The sequence below is a fragment of the Castor canadensis genome, chromosome 16, assembly GCF_047511655.1.
Source record: "Castor canadensis chromosome 16, mCasCan1.hap1v2, whole genome shotgun sequence".
Lineage (NCBI taxonomy): Eukaryota > Metazoa > Chordata > Mammalia > Rodentia > Castoridae > Castor > Castor canadensis.
Window position 1 is genome coordinate 57,150,409 of NC_133401.1, and position 18,094 is coordinate 57,168,502.

An 18,094-nucleotide genomic window follows, 5' to 3' on the forward strand; every position below is an offset into this window, starting at 1 on the left:
ATTTGCCAGCTATACATCAGACAAAGGACTGATAACCAGAATATACAGGGAACTTAAAAAACTAAATTCTCCCAAAACTAATGAACCAATAAAGAAATGGGCAAGTGAACTCAACAGAACTTTTCTCAAAAGAAGAAATTCAAATGGCCAAAAAACACATGAAAAAATGCTCACCATCTCTAGCAATAAAGGAAATGCAAATTAAAACCACACTAAGATTCCACCTCACCCCTGTTAGAATAGCCATCATCAGCAACACCACCACCAACAAGTGTTGGCGAGGATGCGGGGGAAAAAGGAACCCTCTTACACTGTTGGTGGGAATGTAAACTGGTACATCCACTCTGGAAAAAAACTTGGAGGCTACTTAAAAAGCTAAACATTGATCTACCGTTTGATCCAGCAATACCACTCTTGGGGATATACCCAAAAGACTGTGACACAGGTTACTCCAGAGGCACCTGCACACCCATGTTTATTGCAGCACTATTCACAATAGCCAAGTTATGGAAACAGCCAAGATGCCCCACCACTGACGAATGGATTAAGAAAATGTGGTATCTATACACAATGGAATTTTATGCAGCCATGAAGAAGAACGAAATGTTATCATTCGCAGGTAAATGGATAGAACTGGAGAACATCATTCTGAGTGAGGTTAGCCTGTCCCAAAAACCAAAAATCGTATGTTCTCCCTCATATGTGTGGACATTAGATCAAGGGCAGACACAACAATGGGATTGGACTTTGAGCACATGATAAAAACGAGAGCACACAAGGGAGGGGTGAGGATAGGTAAGACACCTAAAAAATTAACTAGCATTTGTTTCCCTTAACGCAGAGAAACTAAAGCTGATACCTTAAAAGCAACTGAGGCCAATAGGAAAAGGGGACCAGGAACTAGAGAAAAGGTTAGATCAAAAAGAATTAACCTAGAAGATAACACACACGCACAGGAAATTAATGTGAGTTAACTCCCTGTATAGCTATCCTTATGTCAACCAGCAAAAACACTTGTTCCTTCCTATTATTGCTTATACTCTCTCTTCAACAAAATTAGAGATAAGGGCAAAATAGTTTCTGCTGGTTATTGAGGGGGTGAGGGGGAGAGGGAGGGGGCGGGTGGGTGATAAGGTAGGGGGTGGGGGCAGGGGGGAGAAATGACCCAAGCCTTGTATGCACATATGAATAATTAAAAAAATAAAAAAAAATCCTTAAAAAAAATAATATTCCAGTGTATAATCAAACTGGCCACATTCTCGTCAGTTTAGGATTGGTGCTGGACTTAGAGAATCAGCTGGGCTTTGTTGTGCCTGTAGGGCCCCTTCACACTGACTGGAGATTAGAGGTTCATTACTTCATCACTCCATTGTGATCTGCATGAACAAAATGTTGGGGGTGGGTGATGGCAGTATCTAAACCCTTCTCAAATTTGAAGTGCTTTAATAAGAGGAAATAAAAAAGATCAGTGATCAAAAAACTTTGCTCCACCTTTTCAAGGAAGATCTTTAAAGCACCTTACCTCTAAACTTGATTCCGTTTCCAACTTCCTGCTAACAAACTTGATGTTGTAGGCCCTTTGGCTTGCTTTTCTCTGGTAGCATGCAGAGAGTGCTGTTAAGTACTTGGAGAAATGATTACCAGCCACAACTCAGGTATACATAGCCTGACCTCTATGAAGCAAGTGAAGATCTTTAGCCTACTCAGGGAATGAGGTGGTGTTAGGCTTGTCTAGATCAACCCAAGTGTCCCAGGAGAATGGATCTCTTGGAACTGACATTTTCTGCAAAACATTGAGGGTGAAGGTTGTTGTGGGCTGGGTACCATAACCCTAGGTCACAGAAATCATGAGGGAGCAGTAGCTCCTGTAGGGGGGGGTGGAAGCCAAGAATGCATTGGCCTCACAATTAGGAGTTAGGCAAGGACACTTTCTGCCCATTAAGGGAACATGGGTCTGATCAAGAACTAGAACATTCCTTTTGAGGCCAGTTGGGCACATTTCTCTGTTCAGGAGCTGGGGGCAGTTCTTGCCCTGGCATGGCTGATCAACAGTGGAGGGGAAAGTGGGTGAGCAGAATCCCAGGATGTATCATTTCCTGTGGGTCTCTGGGGGAGGAAAAGGGCAGATACCCTTCCCTTGGTCTTCAAAACTGTTGGGAAAGTATGAGTGGGTGTAAAAGGGAATGAACCTGTTCGAGCCATTTCCTTTACAAAAAATTCTTTTTTCTTTTTTAAATTAAAAGCCTGTGTTGTAGGAAGATTAAAATCCCTCTGAATATATTATTTTCATTGCTGATAATATTCTTCCAGAGTTTGTGCTATGAATGCATGCATGTACACATTTTTATTTGCTTTTTGAGAAAGGGATTGTTTTGTAAGCTCATTTATTGTATCCTTCTATTTTGTGTATGTGTGTGTATGTGTAATGTGTGGTACTAGGGTTCAAACTCCAGGCCTCACACTTACCAGGCAGGCACTCTATCACTTGAGCCACTCTACCAGTACTGTTTTGTGTTAGGTATTTTCGAGATAGGGTCTTGCAAACTTATTTGCCTGGGCTTGGATTTGAACTGTGATCCTCCTGATCTCTGCCTCCTGAGTAGCTAGGATTATAGACGTGAGCCATCGGCACCTGGCTTATATCTTTCTTTTAGAGATCATTTTTCTTTTTAATGACTACTCTAAAAACGGATAAACTTAAATTTAATTGGACAGTTCCTTACAGTTGGATATATAGATTATTTTCAGTTTTTTGAAGTTATAGACAGACATCGTTATATACAGTTCTTGTCTCATTTGTATTATTAGAATAAGTTTTAAAAGGTGGAACTTTGAGTCAATGGGAGCCCACTTCTTTAGAAACAGAAACTGATATGGTTCCTGGATTTCTTTATTGCCCACTCAGAGTTTATTTTGTTTTGTTTTTTTGATGGGACAGGGGTTTGAACTCAAGGCTTTATGCTTGTGAAGCAGGCACTCTGCTGTGTGAGTCATACCTCCATTCCATTTTGCTGTGGTTATTGGAGATGGGGTCTCATGAACTATTTGCCCAAACTGGCCTCAAACCAAGATCCTCCTGAACTCATCCTCCCAAGTAGCTAGGATTATAGGCATGAACCACTGGTACCTGGCTGTACTTATCTTGCCTTCCCAAAGATCACTAGCCCTCCTCTGCTCACACAAAGACTTACAGAAGGTTAAGGCCAGAAAGGATCTTTCAGACCTTTCCTTTATGAATCTGTAATGACTTAGGAGTCCTGAATTGTAGTACTGATTCTGTCATGGACTTCCCTCTCCAAGCCTCATGCCCCTTGTACATGAGAGTATAGATTTATATCCTATAAAGTCCTTCCCACCTTAGAGTCTGGATCCTGGGGTTTTGGCTGCTGAGTCTTAGAGGCTGTTTCTCCACCCCCCAATATGGGATTTACTCAGGGTCTCATACTTGCTAGGCAGATCATCTACCACTTGTGCCACTCTACCAGCCCCATTGGCTGCTGACTCTTTGCATGATCTCACTTTCCTGGTTTCTTTAGCAAAGGACTGGTAAAATTGTTATTGGTGTTTGAGCACATGTCTTTTTCTTTTTCCACTGTGGCGCCTCCTTTGGACCCTTCAGGTTCGGTGGGGTAGGGATGGAGTAAGTGTGAGGAACTGGTAGTGAGGTACAGAGCCTCACACACGGGCTCTGTAATTGTTTTCTTTTACCTTTCCTATTCCCACAGAACATTCTGCACCAGCTAAGGTGGTAAGAGCAGCAGCTCCTAAACAGCGCAAAGGCAGCAAGGTAAGGAATAAGGGTGGGCAACCCATAGGGACTTACTGAAGTTAGGGCCCCTCTTTCCTGTTCTAGTAATTGCTTCTGGACTGCTGGGTAGTTCTGACTCTTCTCTGAATAGTAGGGAGGCCTTTTCTGGTTTCCAGCGTGAATAATCCTACTGGACAAACTGATTTTGCCTCTGATCTCAGTGGAGCTGAACCTTGGGTGAGAGCTGAATGGTGCAGGCAGGGTTATCCTGGAGCCCTCATAGAATGTGCCTTGCAGGTTGGTGACTTTGGAGATGCAATCAACTGGCCCACACCTGGAGAGATAGCCCACAAGAGTGTGCAGGTAAGTGTGGGGAAGGATGGGCAGGTTTGAACTCTGTCTACATAAATATGTTTGAAGTTTGAGGGCAGCCTAGGCAGCATAACAACACCCAATCTTAATACAAATGAGTAACATTGAAATAGCTAGAAACTATCATCACGTGAGCCTTTGCTTTATGTTAGGGAATGCCAAGTATTATCTATTCATGTTCATCATCTCATCTTCCCACCCTACTAGTGACTGGGGATAGGTCCTTTCGTAATTCCCATTTTACAGGTGAGGCTACTGAGACCAGCCCTTGCTGGCCAAGTGTGGATTGGAAGTCAGGTGTGTTGTAGTATTCCAAAGCCTAGGTTTTCCATCATGGCAGTTTGAATTTTCTAAAATTTGGAAAGTGGGTATTAGGTTTAGAACTGTCCGCCAGCTAAGGAAAGGCCCTGTATGTCTTTTGAACCCCAGCAGAAAGGTAATTTCTGGTTTGTTCTCTTCCTCCCAGTGCTTTTTTTTTTCTAAACCTAAATCCCCTGTTCACAGACTAGCCACCTTTAGTAAAGGTGAAGGCCTTATTTTAGAGACAGTGCTAATAGGCCAGGGGCCAGCATCTCTTCTACCCCATAGACTACCAAGAAAACTTGATAGTCCCTGTTGGAGGGAGTAATGTTTGGCCCCTCTTGGTTGTCTCTGTCACTTAGACTCAGGTAGGCTGAAGAGACAAGTTGTTTTATCTGTCCCACCTCCTGGCTTGTGCTACCATGTTTCCCAGTGAGAGCATCTCTGGCAGCCTGCCATCACATGCAGTAGCTTCTCTGCCTATCTTTCTAGTGACAGGGAGCTCCTTCCCTCCTGTACCAAGAGGCTCTTGTACTTACTCCCCTCTGTTACGTTACATGTTGCCATAGCCACAGTCCCATAAGCCTCAGCCTGCCCGTAAGCTGCCTCCAAAGAAGGACATGAAGGAACAAGAGAAAGGAGAGGGGAGCGATAGTAAGGAGAGTCCAAAAACCAAATCAGATGAATCAGGGGAAGAGAAGAATGGGGATGAGGACTGCCAGCGAGGCGGGCAGAAGAAGAAAGGTGAGTGACTGGAACAGGACTTGGGCAATGGTTCTACAGGCCATAACTGTGAAAAGTCAGAACTCTGAAGGGGCTGCCAAAGAAACAGTTTGGGTCAATGGGTGGCTGATTGCTGTAGGCCATTGGGATAGCAGTCTTTTCTTCAACCGTCAGTCTACCTGCTCCTCTTAAAGACAAGAGTTTACATTGCTCTAAGAATTTCTAAAAAACTGTTGAAGTGGTTAGCATATAGGTTTGACTACTCCAGTTAAGATCCAACATAAATGGTTTAAGCAAGGTAAAGTTTATTTCTCTCACATAACAGCTTGGTGTAAGTTAGCCAGGCCTTACATGGCAACTCCTTTTATCTTACTGCAGGGCATTAGCCTTTCATCATCCAAGATGGCTCCACATTTCCCACTTACCCTAGGTAGCAGGAAGGGTTACTCTCTTCCCTTCAGGTACTCTGCCTGGAATTGGCCCTCACATCTCATAAGAATCACTTTGGCATGTGTCTTAAGGGAGCCTAGAAAGTTATGTTCTTTACTTTGGGAAGCCATGTGTCTGACTCCAGAAAACAATTCTCTGACTCTGGAGAAATCAATAGTGGGAATTAATTAGGAGTCTCCATCACACTGAGGGCCACCGTCCTCCTTTAATTTTGGAAGTGAAAAAGAAGTCCAATGTGTGGGAAAGGAAGGTCACCAGATCATGATTTGGGCTAAAGCTCAGGGCAAGAGAAGAAGAGTTGGATAGAGCAGGGCCTCTCTCAAGCCTTTCTCACATGACCATGCTGTCCCCCAGGGAATAAACACAAGTGGGTTCCATTGCAAATAGACATGAAGCCTGAAGTATCCAGAGAGAAACTGGCCTCACGCCCCACTCGCCCACAGGATCCAAGACATGTACCTGCTAACCGCGGGGAGATCAAAGGTATGCACCAACCATTATAGAGCATCTGGACATGGAGGATAACCTCAGGCCTGACCCAGTGCCCCCTCTCCCCCATAGGGTCTGAGCCTGCCACCTACATGTCTGTGTCTGTGGCGCCCCCCACCCCAGCCTGGCAACCAGAGACCAAACCGGAGCCTGCCTGGCATGACCAGGACGAGACGTCGAGTGTGAAGAGTGATGGGGCTGGTGGGGCGCGGGCTTCCTTCCGTGGCCGTGGACGGGGGCGTGGTCGCGGACGGGGACGCGGACGGGGTGGCAGTCGAAGTACGTGAGGCCCCTTTGGGCTCCGGGGTGTCTAAGGGAGTGCGGCAGGGGTGGTGGGCAGGGGTCCTCTCTCCCTCATGACACCCATTTCCCCCATAGCCCATTTTGACTACCAGTTTGGCTACCGAAAGTTTGATGGTGCAGAGGGGCCTCGCGCCCCCAAGTACATGAACAACATTACCTACTACTTTGACAATGTCAGCAGCACTGAGCTTTACAGTGTGGACCAGGAACTGCTCAAAGACTACATCAAGCGCCAGATGTGAGTACGCAAGAGCTAGTGAGAGGTTAGGAGCTACCTTCCAGATGGTTGTAGCCAGCAACAGGGCTGAAGGGGCTCTTCTGGTGCTGGTATATGGGTATATCCTCTGGCTGAGCTGCAAAAAATTGCTTTTTTCCTGTCCTTTAAGCTAACTTTTCGTAGTTATATATTACAGAAGTGAAATGTTTACATTAAGGAAACTAGAAGCTATCACTAGCAAAGAGGGTAAATAACTAAAATCTACTTTTTGTGCCCCATTTGTGATGACAGCATTGTCTGAATGCTAACAAACCTATATGAGTTCTCACTATTGACCAGGTTCTTATTTAATCCTGTAATTTTTTAACTGCTGCATTCCTGTGAGCTGGGTCTTTTATCTGCATTTTTTATAGGCAAGCCAACAGGCCCAGTAACTTGCCTAGAGTCTCACAGCTAGTAAGTAACAAAGCATAGATGTGAATCCATTTCTGTCTGATTGCAAAAGCTTTGCTCTTAATCACTCACCATCCAGGGGAGGAGCCATACCATACAAGGAACTAGATAATTGCAGCAGTGTTAGAAGTGCTTTAGGAAGCTAAGAGAAAGTAAACAACAGTATTGGAACTGGATTTTGAAGGAGGATAAGGAGTTTTCTTGTCATGCCAAGGGGCTGAAGGGCAGAAGAAGTGATTTGACCCAATGTGGGGAGTGGTAAAGGGATAACATTTCTTTTCAGCTCATAAACTGTATAGAGAAGGGATGGGACAGGTGTGAGGTTATGAGGTTGCTAGTATAGATAGAGAATAAGGAAAGCATATTCCTAAATAGTGCAACAGTCCTTTAGTGACATCTCTTCTCTCCTTCACTTAGTGAATACTACTTCAGTGTGGACAATTTAGAGAGAGACTTCTTCTTGAGACGGAAAATGGATGCCGATGGTTTTCTTCCCATCACTCTTATTGCTTCCTTCCACCGTGTGCAGGCCCTAACCACTGACATTTCTCTCATCTTTGCGGTACGTCTCACTTCTTGGGGCTAGGGTGCAGGGGAAAGAAAGTCCTTACTTGTGGGGCTTTAGTTTTGGGCTAAGGCAGAAAGCCCTGGAAGAGACTCCATCTAATTACTTCTTCTAAAGCCCCAGGGTTTAGCTAATCTGCTTCTCTCCTTTCTTTTTTTCTCTTAATACAGAAAATGTCAGACATTTATAAAAGCAGACAGAGTAGTATTGTGAACCCATCACCAGCTTCTGCAAGTATCAACTTACACCCAGTCTTATTAAAATTAATAACATCTATCTCCTCATCTTATTTCCTCTCTCATAGTGCCTTTAAGATTATCATAGACAACTTGACATTTTATCCACAGATGTTTCAGTACCACAGTATCATCACACCTAAAAATAAACAATTCCTTAATATCACCAAATATCATTAGTTTCAAATTCACCCCACTATCTCCTCCCAATTTTTTAAATAGTTTGTGAAGACGAGGATCCAAATAAGGCCCACATATCACATATTGTCTTCATCTCTTTTCCTTGTAATTTATTATTTGAATAAACTGATTGTATATCTTACATAGGATTTTATTTCCCATAGGACAAATGTCATTTAACATGTTTGTCTGTAGTTCTAAATTGGTGATCTAAAGGCATGCTCAGATTTAGGTTTTAGAGTTTTTCTCTTGTCAAGAATGCTTTATAAGCCAGGTAATGATAGTAGATGCCTGTAATTCCAGCTACTTGGGAGGTGGAGGCAGGAGGATCTCAAATTTAAGGTCAGCCTAGGCAAAGGCAGCAGCAAAACTCTGCCTCAAAAACAAACAAAAATGCTGGGGGAATAGCTCAAGTGGTGGAGTACTGGAGGCCCTGGATTTGATCCCTAGCACCAAAGAAAAAAGAATGCTTTATTAAGTAATGTGTCTTCTCAAGTGGCACATAACATTTCATAAGTTTGTGTCTCTTAATGATATAAGCTGCTCTTGATTATTTTTATTTTTTATAAAACTTTTTTATTAGAATATATTCATTATAAGGGGTGCTATTGATTATTATTGTATATAATTTCATTAGGGATTGCAAACTAGTGACATTTTATCAGTATCTCTTAGAGAAGAAACGTCTCATTGATTGTTTAGTTATAAGAGGTTGTACAGGAAGGGGAGGTGCTTGATCCTCTTGCTTTTGTTAACAGTTCACAGAATTATGAATTGATTTCTAGTAACTTTTGAAGGTGACCAGTGAGATTGCAGCCTTTTTGTTTTAGCATCATGTATTGTAAATGTGTGGGTTCAAATTCATTTTTTTCAATCTATTAGTTAATATATTGGATCATATTGTTTCATGTTTGGCCAGTGGGACCCTGGTTTATTCATCCTTATACTTTTCATGCTCCAGATCTAGAATTGGCTGCTTTTTCAAAGGAGCTCTAGTTTGTTTTGAGGAGACAGTATTCAGATACCACAGTGTGAGTTACAGGGGTGCTGTTGTTGGTTGATCATTGTTTCTAGGGATTTTTTTTGTTACGAGATTATACTGATACTTTCTACTAAAATTCAGGAGTACAAGATCTTTATATAATTCCAAGGATGCTATTTGTACCTATTCCTTCCCCCATGCCAAAAATTCCTTATGGCATCAACATTATTCATTCGTTTTACTCTACTGTACTTACACAATATTCATATATAACACTTCCACTACCACTGAAAACTTTTTTTCTCTCAACTTACACAGTCAAATGACTAATTTAAAGTCATTTGAAATAATTTTTGTGTAGTTATGCCCCTAACTTGGTATGTTTCATTTTGTGCTCAAGTTTCAGGGATTGTGTTCCCCTGCAGTTTTCTTATCTGGTTTTCGTTATCTAAAACATAGTTCCAAAGTCTCAACAAATTTGACTTGAATTTTCCCTTCCTTACCTGTAGATAGTAAACTTTTCTAAATTCCATTAAAAACAAAATAAAACAAACAAAAACAAGGCCAGGCATGGTAGATCGTAAGTTTAAGGCCAGCCTGAACTATAAAGCAAGAGTCTATCTCAAAACATTACAATAATAATTTAAAAAATTTATAAAGCAAGTGCCTCTACATACATATATTTGGATCCTTCCCCTTTCTTAGATAAACAGTAACATACCACACATGTACTTCTTCAGTTCTTCCTTATATATCAGAGAATTAACTACAAAGTAGTGTATGATAGATATTTGTAGCTGTGTAGTTAGTATACCACTGGGTTGATGCTCCATTTTTTTTTCAATTGCTACCCATTAAATAGACATTTTAATTGTTTCCAGTCTTTTACTAATATGTAAACTGCTTCAGTGCTGTAGTGAACAGACTTATACATTTAGCTTTTCATATTTTTGTCAGTGTATCTTTGGTATAGATTTCTAGAAGTAGGATGACTGAATAAAAGTGAATGCACATGTAATTTTGCTATTCTGGGGATTGTACCTTTTGCCTTTTTACCAGCAATATTTGAATGGGCCTCTTTCCCTAGCCTCACTCATAGTATGTTACAACATGTTGGTGTTTTTTCTTTTCTCTCTTTTTCACTTAAAACATTTCACAAGATTTTTTAAAATAGAAAACTGCCTTCTCTCCAGTTTACCCTTATTCCCAGAGGTAAATACCCACAATAATTTACCTGTGAATCCTAGAAAAATTTGTATAAGTTTTTGCTTAAAAATTCAAATACCAAAGAGATCTTATACACACTGACCAATACCCGCTTTTTTGAATTAGTTATATTTTGTGTGTGTTTCCACTTAACCACCTAAAAGCTATTTTTCTAATGTCCCAAGTATTGTTCCATTGAGTGGATGTGCTATAATTTATTTAAATTGCCATGTAATGACAAGTTAAATAGTTTCTAGGTCCCCCCCACCCCAGTTACAGTCAGTGTTGCTGTGAATGGCCTTTTGTTCACATCTTACATGTACTGGCTGCTCTTTATACTATACTACTATACTAGTAATCCCTAGATTACTGGAAGTACTATTAATGGATAGGTGCAGTTTTCATATTTGTACCCTTGTACAAGTTTGAACATTTCACATCTGCCAGTCATGAAAAGGTACCAATTGTTTAATACTACCACTGGCATTTGACTTAACACCAAGCTCTTGGGGACCTAGTTGTCCATCTTTCAAAATCTCAGGCTAGCCAGGTACCAGGGGCTCACACCTAGAACTCTAGCTACTTGGGAGGCAGAGATGAGCAGGATCATGGTTCATGGCCAGCCCGGGCAAATAAGTTGTGAGACTGTATCTCAAAAATACCCAACACAAAAAAAAAGGCTGGCAAAGTGCTTCAAGTGGTAGAGTACCTGCCTGACAAGCATGAGGTCCTGAGTTCAAACCCCAGTGCCACCAATTAAAAAAAAAACCTCAGACTGTCCTACTCTTTCCTCTTCATCCCCTCTCCCTCCTCTTTCCCTGCAGGCCCTAAAGGATAGCAAGGTGGTGGAGATTGTTGATGAGAAAGTCCGTAGGCGGGAAGAACCTGAGAAGTGGCCTCTTCCTGGTCCCCCCATAGTGGATTATTCACAGACTGATTTCTCCCAGCTTCTCAACTGCCCTGAGTTTGTCCCTCGTCAGCACTACCAAAAGGAGACAGGTAGGTACCCTGTCTCCTTCTAGATGCCTTCTTGTCCTTTCCTTGGGGTAGCAGTCCTCCTCAGGACTGGCCTGAAAAGGAAGACTAAAGAGATGAGGATCTCACCTTTTCATTCTTCAGAGTCGGCGCCTGGCTCTCCCCGTGCAGTCACCCCAGTGCCAACCAAAACGGAGGAGGTCAGCAACCTAAAGACACTACCCAAGGGTCTGTCTGCTAGCCTGCCTGACCTGGATTCTGAGAATTGGATTGAAGTGAAGAAAAGACCTCGGCCCTCCCCAGCACGGCCCAAGGTGAGTGAGGCCTGTCCCTTCCTTAGGTTCCAGGGCCCTGGACTGGAATGCTTTAGAGGAATTGCAAATAGGTGGTAGGAATTAGCTAGAAACGGGGATGACTCAGGGTCATCGTGTAATTTGAAGTCACCAGTAATGTGACAATGTTGGCATGGCTTAGTTCCATATTCCAGGGACCTCTCAGGACCCTACCATGTGAGTTCTTGAGTGACTTTTTCATGGAAAGAGATCGTACAGTAATGAACCAGTTTTCTTGATTCTGAGCTATTCTTTTTGCCTCATCTAATCCTTGGGTCCACATTTCCAGAGCATTTTCCCTGAACTAGTCCATACTGTCCTTGTATGTAAGCCCCTCACGCCTTTAGAAGAGGCAAGGGTGCAGGTGCATGGCCCCTTGTGTTAATTCCACCGACCCAGTCTGAACTAGGATACAGTCTTCTGTGCTGATGGCTGGGTGACCTTGGGAAGCTAATTGACTATCTCAAGGCCTTGATTTTCCCAACTTACAATGAGGAAACACATGGCGAAAGTATTGTAGAAATAGTAAAGTAATATGTACATATAGTACAGATGGAATCCATTGTCAGTGAAGTGTTTCAGTCTCAAACTGAATTACTGCCTCCCTTCTAAGCACTGAATTTATGTGCGTCCTGCCGCCCCCTTTGATCTGGAGCTTATGAGGTGGCCTCAGAGATGACTTTGGGTCTACAGAATTGTATACTTCAATATTTTACCACCATGACTGGCTCCTTCCTTTTCCATGTCTGTTCATTCCCAGGAATCCACACTGTTCTGTCTGCTGCCCTTTAGATAAGTACTATACCAGACCAGAGTCATGGGAGAGAGGTGGTAAATGGACAAGCACCTTACAGGGTCCAGGCTTACAGATTACAAAGCAGGCTTTGAAAAAATGACAGCCAGACTTGCCACCCCTCTCCCTATTCCAGAATTATAGCTCCTACTCCTTCCTGGCCTATCTTGAGCCTTAAAAGGTTTGGAGTTTATATGGGAAGCTCTTTAGATATCAGGGAATTGCTTTTTGGATGTATACTGTGAGGCAGACAAATGGTTCTCCCCCAGTGTCAGCCACATTCAGTCCATTAGAGTCTGAAGTATCTTCTTGTATGATCAGCAGTTTGGCGCTCCTTACTGGAGGCACCCTGTTTATCTCTGGCTTTGGGGCATGCTGTCCTTTCTATCTAGCACACTGTCTCTGCCTTCGTCTAGTTTACTTGAGTTCGTTCTTTAGTAGCCACTTGTTCCTGGAAGCCTTCCCTAGCCATTCCCAGTTGACTAAGGACCCTCCTTATGTGCTCTGACAACCCTATTTGTAGTCTCTACCATACCACATTGCAGTTAGCTGATTGGTTGACTTTTTCCCACTAAACTGTGAGGTTCATAAGTGAAGTGTCCATGTCTTATTCATTATTCTACTTGTAGGTTTTTCATACAGATCCTAGTACTGTTGGTACTTGCTCATTCATCAAATCATTGAACAGCTACTGTTGCTAGGTCCCAATCTAGTTATTGAATGTTTTCATTATATGAAAAGCAAGGCAACTTGCCTCAGAGCTTCCAGTTTATTGGGATGTTGGGGAGATGGGTAAATTTATGAATCAACCTCAACAAGTTGATTCTGCTCTATGTCCACTCCCAAGCTAAGTGCTAGTTAAGATATGAAGGTACACGACAGCACAGTTGTTTGCAGATAGCTATTATGTGAGCTGTGAGTAAAGGAACTTGACTCCAGGGAGGACATTGTGTCCTGCTGGTGTGCCGGGGCTACATTCTTATAGTGAGGGCATCCCCCTCATGGGACAGCTAGAGAACCTGGTCCAAGAACCCTTGGTGATTCCTTCTGTCATTGATCTGTCCCTGCTTCAGAAGTCAGATGAACCCAGGTTTTCCCATCCGACCACTCTGCCTCAGCAGCTTTCCTCCCAGCAGCTGATGTCAAAGGATCAGGATGAGCAAGAAGAATTAGATTTCCTGTTTGATGAGGAGATGGAGCAGATGGATGGGCGGAAGAACACCTTCACTGCCTGGTCTGATGAGGACTCTGATTATGAGATTGATGACCGAGATGTCAATAAGATCCTCATTGTCACCCAGACGCCACCTTACATGCGCCGGCACCCAGGGGGGGACCGCACAGGCAACCATACCTCCCGTGCCAAGATGAGTGCCGAGCTTGCCAAGGTCATTAACGACGGGCTCTTCTACTATGAACAAGATCTGTGGACTGAGAAGTTTGAACCTGAGTATTCCCAGATCAAGGTGAGGCTCAGACACAGCAGTGAATGTGGGGCCTGAGGTACCTGTAATGTATGGAGGTGAGGAAGGCTGATTAGCTTGCAGAGGTCCCTCCAGTCCAGAGCCTTATATCCTCACGTGTGAGGGAGGTGGTGATTGACATATTCCTAGGACATTAAGAGCAAGAGGAGATGTAGCACTGTAAATTGCATGTAAGGGAGATTTATTGTCCTATCTAAGCCTCCATATTTAGTGTCATAATAACTGGCCAGACACTTTGGTGGAGAATAAGGTAAGGACTGTCATTTCTAGTTTACATAAGTAAAAGTTTTTTAAGCCTTTAGGGAGCTTTCTTTGTGGAAAATGAAGATGGTTTTTCTGAAATAGTCAAAATATCTCTGTTGTCAGCTTTTACAGAATGACCGTGTTTGGTATTGGGGTGGGTCTTTGATAACACCATGCAGTGAGTAGCAGTGTGTTTGGCACAGGTGAGAAGGAGTTGCCCAGCCACTGACAAGGTAGTGGTAAGAAGAGACATAGGAAGGCTGGGGGTGTCCATGGGTGAGTGTATAGTGATTCCTTGGGCACTGCTGCCAGCCTGAGCTCAGTGTTATATGGAAGGCAGGGCCATTACTGACCTTCTCTGAGTTGGCATTCTGATATCAAGGTAACAGGGGTTGAATGGCAATGGGCAGGTGAGGACCCAGGGACCAGAATGCCATGTATGTGGACAGGGGAGCTGTCCTTTCCAGCTTCTTGCCAGTCTTGATTCCTAAGCAGGCTAGAGCAGTTGCTGACTAATGTCTTCCCCCACCCATTTCAACATCCTGTGCAGCAAGAAGTCGAGAACTTTAAGAAAGTGAACATGATCAGCCGGGAGCAGTTTGACACACTGACTCCTGAGCCTCCTGTAGATCCCAACCAGGAGGTTCCTCCTGGACCACCCCGGTTCCAGCAAGGTAAGGGACAGACATATAAAACCTGGTGTGGGTGAGAAGGGTTTGTATCCTGCTTGCTGACTCCACTTTGCCTCTGTAGTTCCTACTGATGCCCTGGCCAACAAATTGTTTGGTGCTCCTGAGCCCTCTACCATCGCCCGCTCCCTACCAACCACTGTCCCAGAGTCACCAAACTACCGCAATGCCAGGACCCCTCGCACACCCCGGACCCCACAGCTCAAAGATTCAAGCCAGACGTCACGGTTTTACCCAGTGGTGAAAGAAGGACGAACACTAGATGCCAAGGTGAGGTATTCCTGCTGAGCTGAGAGTCTTGGGCCCTTCACTGCTTTCTAGTTCTTTGCTTCTCTCTTTGTCTTGTCTGAGCCAATAAAGTGCCAGCTCCCCTGCATGCTTATCTTTAGGCTGAAGGACTCACCCAGGATTGAGTGGCCATGTTTATATGCGGGAGTGGTAGCCTAAGGACTGACCATTCATGAGTCCTCTGGCAAAATGCCTTGCTACTAAGCCTCCACTTAATCACCTGTTGAAACTAGCATACCAGTTACTAGCTTACAACTGTGAACATCATGTAGGAGAATAGATTCAAAAATGCTTTTATAGGGGTAAAACCTATAAAACCTTGCTTAGCACAAGGCCCTAGGTTCAGTTGCCAGCACTGCAAAGAGAGAGTGAGAGAGAGAAAGCTAGCTTTGTAAAATGGGAGGTACTTATTCCTAAAAGACTCCTTGCTGGGCACTTGTGGTTCATGTCTGTAATCCTAGCTACTCAGAAGGCAGCGATCAAGAGGATCACAGTTCAAAGCCAGCCTGGGCAAATAGTTCTGCAAGATCCTATCTCAAAAAAACTCTTCACAAAAAAGGGCTGGTGTAGTGGCTTAAGGTGTAGTCCCTGAGTTAAGCCCCAGTACCACCAAAAAAAAAAAAGACTCCTTGATGCTCCTCAGAGTTGTAGCAGTACAAATAATTCCTGGACTGATCTTTACAGATGCCTCGAAAAAGGAAGACAAGGCACAGCTCAAACCCGCCATTGGAGAGCCACGTGGGCTGGGTGATGGATTCTCGGGAACATAGGCCCCGGACTGCTTCCATTAGGTACTGCGGCAGTAAGGGAGATAGGCTGCCTCTGGGGTGGATAGGAGAGCATAAAATCCTCCAGACTGATTGGTCTGGAAATTAAAGAGACCCTCATCTAAATCTAAACAACCGGTAGTATGGAAAGCTTAGTCCAGGACCTGGGAAGAAGGGGAAAGCTGCTTTCTAAAGAAGTGGTGTCAGAGCCACATTGGACCTGATTTTGCTATGCTCACAATATTTCTGAACTGATTTCCAAACCTGCATGTCTGAAAGAGAATGATCAAGTCGAATAAGCACACAGGGCTCAGTGATAAAGCATGTGCCTAGCACACGCATGACTCAGGTCTTCCTCTAGCTTTACTGACTCAGTTTTTCAGAATAAGGCCCAGGCTCCTTTTTATTGTTTTCATTAGATAGCTCAGTGTTTGTTTCCTGTTCTAAAGGAAGGTTTGGGAGTCATCAGCTCTACAGAGATGGTACAGACTGAAAACAGGCAAGATTTTGAGGAAAAAATATAGATGGATTAGCACATGATAACTCATTAAGCAAAGTGTAATGTCACACATTTGGTAAATAAATGCTGAAAAGCTCAGTCTTTGGCATTGGACAGATCTCTACTGTTCAGTAGCTCCTTAATACTGGACCAATCTCCCTGTCTCTGTAAGCCTCAATAAATTTCTTAGAATCCTAACACACTGAGCATTCCTGCACAGTGGTTCTCAGACCCATAGCTGTAAATTACAGATCTGTGCAGTACAAGAGGCTGCATTTTAGCTGATAGAAAGAAAGGGTCAGAGTGTCCTTCCTAACCTTGGTGGGGCTGTTGTGAAGAACTCAGTGACTGGTAAAATTATCTTTCTTGTGGCTTCTGTAGTTCCAGCCCCTCAGAAGGGACACCTGCAGTTGGCAGCTATGGTTGTACCCCTCAGTCATTGCCCAAGTTCCAGCATCCTTCCCATGAGCTGCTCAAGGAAAATGGCTTCACACAACACGTCTACCATAAGTATCGTAGGCGCTGCCTTAATGGTAAGAAATGCAGAGGAGAAGGGCTGAGCCTCTGGGCTATTACTTGAACCCAGAGGGTGGTGGGAGGTGAGGGAGCTAGGTAACTGTTTTCTCTGACTGTGGAACAAGAAGTGACATGGCATAACAAGGAAAAGGACCAAAGTTAGATTCAGGCCAGATAGTTTTGAAATGCAGGAAGCTGTGGGAATGTTCTAATTCTTTGATCTTCCCCCATTGGTATAGATTGCTGACTTAGCCATTGTCATTGTGGCCCATTGTCCATCACAAAAGGGTATGCAAGAGGTGATACACATCCTATCCTCTAGGACCGGGGTTGCCGAATAAGAACTTGTGGGACAAATCCAGCCCCATGATTTGTTTTTGTATTTGCTGAACCTAAGAGCAGTTTTTGACAGGGAAAAAAAAATTTGTGAAGGACTTACGTGTCACCTATAAAACCTGAAATGTTTACTCTCTAGCCCTTTATAGTAAAAAGTTTGCTGACTTCTGCTGTAGAAGATGTCTAAGGAGAGAGCTTTTGATAGATGATGCAAAACCTGACTACTGATTCTTGCTTCATTTACCTCACTCTGTGTGTGTGTGTGTGTGTGTGTATACACATCTTTGGTGAGATAATTCACATCACAATTACTCATTTAGAATAAACAATCCATAACTTTTAATGTATTCACAGTTGTGCATCAGAATTAATTTAGGACATTTTTTAATGGTCGCCAAAAGAGACCCTTTACCCCTTACCAGTCAGTCCCTATTCTACCCTTCATACCCCATATCCTCTACAACACACAAACTCCTCTAAGTCCTATAAAACTACTACTACTCTCCAGAACACTCTACTTCCTGTCCCTGTGGATTTGCCTGTTCTGGAAAGTGCATGTAACAGAATCATACTTTTTGTAGTCCTTTGTGACTGCTTCTTGACTTTAGTATATTTTCAGAGTTCACCCATGTGGCATAGCATTTGTTAGTACTTCATTCCTTTTAATGTCTGGAACATACTCTATTATATGAATGTATCCTATTTTCTTCATTCTTCATTTCATAAGATTTTTGAGTTTTCTCCTTTTTGTCTATTATGAGTAATGTTAGTATGCGTGTTCATGTACCAGTTGTCTGTGGACCTTTGGGTGGAAGGATACACTGGATAACCATGGTAACTTTTTGAGGAGCTTTGAGGAGGTGTTTTCCATAGTGGTGGTACTGTGATAAATTCCTTAAAGCAGGACGTGAGGGTTCTGATTCCTCCACATCTTCTCAGTGTTTTTTG

At 43.2% G+C, this 18,094-nt stretch overlaps 1 protein-coding gene across 3 annotated transcripts in view; it reads left to right on the forward strand.

Annotated features, from left to right (window-relative positions):
• Larp1 (La ribonucleoprotein 1, translational regulator) overlaps nt 1–18,094 on the forward strand; it is an 86,242-nt gene that overhangs the window by 58,397 nt on the left and 9,751 nt on the right. For all 3 annotated transcript variants that reach the window (XM_074057062.1, XM_020169526.2, XM_074057063.1), the window contains exons 2-15: nt 3,726–3,787; nt 4,046–4,111; nt 4,990–5,164; nt 5,948–6,076; nt 6,155–6,361; nt 6,461–6,623; nt 7,473–7,617; nt 11,049–11,223; nt 11,344–11,513; nt 13,398–13,790; nt 14,602–14,725; nt 14,805–15,010; nt 15,713–15,819; nt 16,676–16,827. In XM_074057062.1, coding sequence (XP_073913163.1) covers nt 5,041–5,164; nt 5,948–6,076; nt 6,155–6,361; nt 6,461–6,623; nt 7,473–7,617; nt 11,049–11,223; nt 11,344–11,513; nt 13,398–13,790; nt 14,602–14,725; nt 14,805–15,010; nt 15,713–15,819; nt 16,676–16,827 — 2,095 coding nt within the window. In that variant the 5' untranslated portion in view covers nt 3,726–3,787; nt 4,046–4,111; nt 4,990–5,040. The remainder of the gene's footprint in view (nt 1–3,725; nt 3,788–4,045; nt 4,112–4,989; nt 5,165–5,947; nt 6,077–6,154; nt 6,362–6,460; nt 6,624–7,472; nt 7,618–11,048; nt 11,224–11,343; nt 11,514–13,397; nt 13,791–14,601; nt 14,726–14,804; nt 15,011–15,712; nt 15,820–16,675; nt 16,828–18,094) is intronic.